This window comes from Arvicola amphibius, chromosome 8 (genome assembly GCF_903992535.2).
Source record: "Arvicola amphibius chromosome 8, mArvAmp1.2, whole genome shotgun sequence".
NCBI lineage: Eukaryota > Metazoa > Chordata > Mammalia > Rodentia > Cricetidae > Arvicola > Arvicola amphibius.
In genome coordinates this window covers 122100110-122106632 of record NC_052054.1, presented here as the reverse complement: position 1 = coordinate 122106632, position 6523 = coordinate 122100110, and the positions used below count along the sequence as shown (strand labels likewise).

The 6523-nt window shown below is 46.2% G+C and overlaps 1 protein-coding gene across 1 annotated transcript; it reads left to right on the top strand.

The window, feature by feature from the left end:
* Positions 1-4537: 4537 nt before the first annotated feature.
* Positions 4538-5740, top strand: LOC119821977 (PC-esterase domain-containing protein 1B-like). The gene has a single exon (XM_038341054.1). It carries the CDS (start codon positions 4538-4540, stop codon positions 5738-5740), a length of 1203 nt encoding a protein of 400 aa, XP_038196982.1.
* Positions 5741-6523: the final 783 nt, after the last annotated feature.

Here is a 6523-nt window from a genome sequence, read left to right as displayed (position 1 = left end):
TACACTTCAGTATCCTTAGCACAACTTTTAAGAGCTCTCTTCCATTGATTTCTGTCTAGGCTGCTTTTTTTTCGGGCGGGGGGATGGAGGATTCTCACAGAAGCCTTCTACGGTCTCTTTCTCAGCTATGACTCTGCAGTCGTTAATACAATGGCAAAAGCGGCTTCCTTGCCTTTTACTGTCCGTGGGAGCACAGACCACGGATTTACACATGGTTTCTGGAGACAGCATCGACCATGGGCACCCACATGGTCCCCAGCGTCAGCACATGCCACAGAATTGAGCATGGTCTCTGGTGGCAGTACAGACTACGGAGGTCAGCATGGCCTTCTGCCATTGCACAAGCCAGGGACATCGACATGGCCTCGGGTGGCAGTGCGAGCCATTCCCACTAACATGGTCCTCAGCAGCCACAGCAGTCCTCGGATGTCAGCATAGGTTCAGGCTTCAGTACAAACCACAGACACCTGTGTGGCCTTGGGTGCAGCTCCGGCCATGAACATCCACACAGATCCCGGCTGCAGTAGGATGATGAGCCCAGACATGGACCAAAATCAAAGACTCTTAACAGTCCAGTTTTCTTTCCCTTTCCTCCCCTTTCTCACTTCTCATCCTTCTTTCCACTTCCCCTCCTCCTTCCTTCCCTTCTTCCAAGACAGTAGCTTGAGTTCATATTCTCGGAGTCCAGCCATGCTCAGCTGCTGTTTCCACATCCTGAGGACAGGACAATCTCTCAGTGAGGATAACTGTCCACTACTCTGACACATGAATGAGTGTAAGAACACAGACTGGACGACTCTAAGCAGAAGTATTATTTAGGCAATACAAGTATTAGATAGGTGTCGGGACAGTTTTTTAAAGATCTCTCCCAGTAATGAATTTCCATGGTTTACTGTTTGCATCCAGAAACATTTATTGACTTATTGGCTACACAGTCAAAATCAATTTAAAAGCTGAGGAAACATGAACAAATGGAAACAAGTAATTTTCTCATCAGGTTTAAATCTGAGGGAATAAGAAAATGATAAGGTAATCATAAAGTAATAACAATAAAGCGGCACGTAACAGTAAAGGTTGTAACGAAAAAATAAAGCAGGGTATAGAAGCTGCTGGCAAGAGGGGAAGAGGGCGGGATGAAGACAGTCAGCAAAGGCCTCTCTGGCCAGTGAGCACATCCCCTCATTATCCGTATCTTCATTTTTAGTCCTGTGCCTTCCTAGGTCCTGATTTTTCTTTCACATATTTCTTACCATCAACATGATTAACTCTTAACTTGTACAACCAGAATGATGTTCTAAACTCTGAAGAATTTAGGAGTGAAACTGTTACCATAAAATGTGGAATCTGACTCAGCCAGGCACTCTTGCCTTAGGCCCATCCATGGGTGTAGCTATACACCTCTCTCCGTACACTTCTCTCGCCCCACTCAAAAGGTCTTAATACTGTGGTTTAGCTCTGCTTTTTTTAAATCTTAAGCTATTTATTAAAGTAGAGAGGACATACTTATTCATCTATGTTTCCTACCCATCTCAAGGAAATTTTTATCTCACCAACTGGATATGCCATCCTCTTTATTATTGAAAAAAATAAGTATAGATATTTAATTTGAAATTTATATTTCACTGCATGGGAGTCAAAATATACTGAGATTAACATGTAACCAAGGGGCTGGAGAGATGGCTCAGAGGTTAAGAGCATTGCCTGCTCTTCCAAAGGTCCTGAGTTCAATTCCCAGCAACCACATGGTGGCTCACAACCATCTGTAATGGGGTCTGGTGCCCTCTTCTGGCCTGCAGGCATACACACAAACAGAATATTGTATACATAATAAATAAATAAATAAATAAATAAATATTAAAAAAAAAAAAAAAAAATAACATGTAACCAAATCTGCTTTTTGGGGGAAAAAGAATTGTTATCATAGACTCTTCAAAGCTAAGAGAAAAAAAAACGAATTGGACTATAGAATCCAAATTATACACAAACCTAAATAACTTATTGATATAATATTTCTTTATTTTTTCTATGTGTGTGCTTAGCCAAAGTACAAAGAGATATTTGAAGGGTCATTTTAAAAGATTATTAGAATAAGAAATAATGCCCCAGATTTTACAAAAGCATATGTCAAAAGGTATTGTTTCAACTTTCTATATACAGATTCAAAAGGTTATACATTGCCATAATGTGAAAATTATCTTAGAAATTATTCCTTACACTGCCAACCACCATCTCAGAGAAACAATTTTAGCAAAGTAAAATTAAATATGCAAGATATTTGTCTCTGTAGTAAAAAAAAATAAGCAAATGACAGTGACAGATAGATGAAAGACAAGCATGATTCCTTATTGTTTTGATTATACCAAAATTATAGATACAGTTTAAAAATGAAAACTAGTTCTAAAACCTAAGAGATTTTCAGTGAGAGTTTGAGAAATTCCTAGAGGAGAAAGGGCAGTTGAATCACTGGAGAAGACAGAGTAGAATAAAGATGGCTCAACATGTCCCAAGAAGATGTGAGTGGAAGCTCGGAGGTTCCATCTGCTCAGAGCAGCATGTACACTATGCACAACCGTAGAACTGCGGAACCACCTGGAAGGTAAGACCTGCCCGTCTGACATCCTTCCTTCCTCAACACTGAGACAATGGTGGTGTCAGACTTCACCGTTGGCTTCAGAACCAAACCTAACTGTTCTTCACATCCAGGTAAGTGCCCTAAATCTCTGGCTTCTCTTAGCTCCCAAAGGAAGCACTATTCCACTGGATTTCCCAAACAACTGTTAAATGGTCTCAGATAACCTAGCGACAAGGGACTCTTAAAGCAGATTCCACTGGCCTTAGCATCCACAAGTGCACCCAAAGAAAAAGAAAGTGGCCTCTTTTTTTTTTTTTTTTTTTTTTACTCCCTGGGGTTAGACCTGCTTGAGTAAGTATATGAAAGATTTGGGGTTTAACATATTCAGGCTATGCAGATGAGAACCTAGAAAAAATTAAAAAAAAAAAAAAACGCTATTCATGGGCTAGAGAAACAGCTGAGGTTAAGAGCACTGGCTGCCCCTCCAGAGGTCCTGAGTTCAATTCTCCGCAACCACATGGTGACTCACAGCCATCTGTAATGAGAACTGGTGTGCAGGCATACATGCAGGCAGAATACTGTATACATAAATAAATAAATAAATCTTTAAATAGAAAAAAAACATTATTCTCAAAAATCCTTATTTACACCAGTAAGAACGGACCCAGTCACCCCAAAAATCAATTTGAGACTTTGGTTTTCCTTTCTCTTTGGATACTAACTTTCACTATGTGATAAATAGCCCAGGCTGGCCCCAAACTCACTAGCATCTTGTCTCCTCCTCCTAGGACTACGAAGCATGGGCTACACCAGATAAGCAAAACATTTCTTAAGGTATTAGCTGCACGGCCATCCTACAGCTTGACAATGACAATATTGGGCTTCAAATATTCAAAATAAAGAAAATGCAGGTCTACTCGAAACCTGTACAGATGTTCAACAGTGCTGTTTGTGACAGACAAAACCTGCGAACAACCCAGCTGTCCTTCCAATGGATGGCTTCAGGGAGCGAAAAGAAGAAAGGACAGACATCTCCAACGCCAGTAAACTACCTAGTTCAGACAACAAGTGCAGACTTTGGAAAGTTGACAAATGCAGGGGCCAATGAGGGTTGGGGTGGGGGTGGGGAGATTCCTCGTGGTCATACACTGTACAATCCCACCTACATAGAATTCCTGAAATGGTAGATTGTGCAAATGGAGATTATTTTAAGTGGCTACCAGGAGTTAGGGAGTGGGGCCGTAAAGGAGACAAGAAGCCAACGCAAGTACAAACGTATCTTGTGGCGAGAAAACAGCCCGTATACCTTTGTACAAAGATAACCTAAGTCCTTAAGGATTTCACGGTTACAGGAAAGCCGGTCAAAGGTACGTGGGAATTCTCTATTATTTTTTACAACGGGCTGTTTTCTACCCATCGTGGCTTGCAGTGTCACCATGGCCGTAGATCAGTGAGTGTCAGGCAGGGTTCTACCCTCCAGAACGGATTCTCCCCACAATGGAAACACAAAGAAAAAAAAAGTCAACTAGAGTAAGGTTCGCGGTAAAGAAAGCTGCGAGAGAAAGCACCCTCCAGGCATTCCAGACAGAGCTGCAGACATTAACAAGACGCTGGAGGCCAAAAAGACCTCAGCAGGGCTGAGACCCTGGCTGAGGCCACTCCAGTCAGCAGAAGCAAGAGCGCCCATGCCCAGGACATCCGCTGTACTCCCTGGGGTGCCACTACTTCCTGATGAGGTGCTAAGCCTCCCATCCGCCAGGTGGAGCCTGGACGCACGCAACACTTTTCAGGGTTCAGAGGTCACACTGTGGGCGGTGGCAAACCGGATGAGGCAGTCTGCAGCCTCGGGAGCTCGAGCTTGCCGACCTAAACCTCGCGGCCAGAAAGCTGCTTGGAGCGCTCTACTGTAAGCTTCTCCGCTTTCCCCGAGCTCGCTGGAAGGGAGCTCCCACCAAGGAAGCCATCATGCCCCACCTCCGAGCTCACGAAGTCCAGAAGCTCTTGCATAACAAGTTCGTCGTCATCCTGGGGGACTCCATCCAGCGCGCCGTGTACAAGGACCTGGTTCTTCTGCTGCAGAAAGACTGTCTGCTGTCTTCCAGTCAGCTGAAGAGTAAAGGTGAGCTGAGCTTCGAGCACGACAGGCTGCTGGAGGGCGGCAGGTGGGGACGCATGCACAATGGCACCCACTACCGCGAGGTCCGCCAGTTCTGCTCGGGCCACCACTTGGTGCGCTTCTACTTCCTCACACGTGCCTACTCGCCCTACGTTGAGGACATCCTGCACCAGCTGCGCTGGGGCCACTACGCCCCCGACTTGGTGATCATGAACTCTTGCCTCTGGGACTTGTCCAGATATGGACGCAACTTCCGTAGGCGCTACCGAGAGGACCTGGAGAAGCTGTTCAGCCGCCTGGATCAAGTGCTGCCTGCCTCCTGCCTCCTGGTGTGGAACACCGCCATGCCTATAGCCCAGGTCGTATCTGGGGGCTTCATCTTGCCTGATGCTCCAGCCTGCCCCACGCGCCTGCGCGAAGATGTGATGGAGGCCAACTTCTACAGCTCAGCGGAGGCGGTGAGGCGTGGCTTCGACGTGCTGGATCTCCACTTCCACTTCCGCCATGCGGGGCAGCACCGACTGAGTGATGGCGTCCACTGGGACGAGCGGGCGCACCGCTACCTCTCGCAGCTGCTGCTGGCGCACGTGGCAGACGCCTGGGGCGTGGTCCTCCCAGCTCACAACCCTGTGGGCAGGTGGATCAGGGATGTCCCCGCCCAGAGACAGCCAGACCGGGCAGATAGAAGGCAGCCTCGAGACCACGACAGAAGTGAGCTGCGTGAAGCCCCTGAGTCCAGGCACTCTTCCTCTCCCAGGTACCACCGCCACAGTCCTCAGAGATCTTCCTCTCATGCTGGAAACCTGCCAAGCCGCAGAGAAGACATCATGTCCTCCTCGCCATCCTCCCAGCAACAGCCATTTCGCAGAGTTTCCCCGAGGCGCAGGAATGAGCATATCAGGGAAACCAGCTCAACTTATCGTGAGCAGAGGCCAGGCCCCATCCGCAGAATCTCTACCCACCACCGAAACAGAGAGTCAACCCCTTATCCTTCCAGACATCACAGTGAGCCACACAGATCCCATCGAAGGCACAGTCATCGACCAACCTAAGCCCATGCAGAGGCAAGGTCTTCATAGCTAGACCCAGGTTTGTCTGCCAACAGGGTCCTTAAAGCTGCCTGATTCTGTAGCATGGCCTTCAGCAACCCTATCTGAAGGTAATTTAGTTTTCCTGGCTATTTCTTGGGGAGGAACTCCAGAGCTGGAATACCTCACCATGCACTTGTTACACATATTAGCATTTGTGTTGGCCCTAGTCCACATGAAAAAGCACTCAATCTCCTAAGAAAGAGAGAAAGCATAGGAATGGATTAAATCTGAAAGCACTAACCTGGGAGATGTATTGGAGAGTCTGTAGCTGTATTTGTAGGCGTGAAAATAGCACTCTCCTTTAAAAGCGCAACCACTGCAGCAATACAAGAAATCTGTTTGCTAGACTATTATAATCTCCTTTGGTTTAAGTTCATCAAATGCCTGGCATCTTTTGCTTTGTCATTTTATTTTTCTGAGGTCTCATACATTCACAGGAGAATATTCTGGAGAATGAATTCTACCTCCCCCATTACCCACTCTCATTCTCCATCCCATTGAACCACTTTTTTCCCCAATAACCCCACACCTACATTCATGTCGTTTTCATCTTTGTTGTTTTATTTGTGATCCACTGTTTAATTAGGGTTGCTTGCATGAGCCTGGAGCCAGTGTTCTAGAACAACTTTGGGTTTTCAGTAAAAGAGAGGTTTCTGAAACCGTTGAATCCACATAGGACGGTCCCAGCCCCGCCACCACCATCATCACACACCACACGTGGCCATGGGTTACACTTGGTGAATT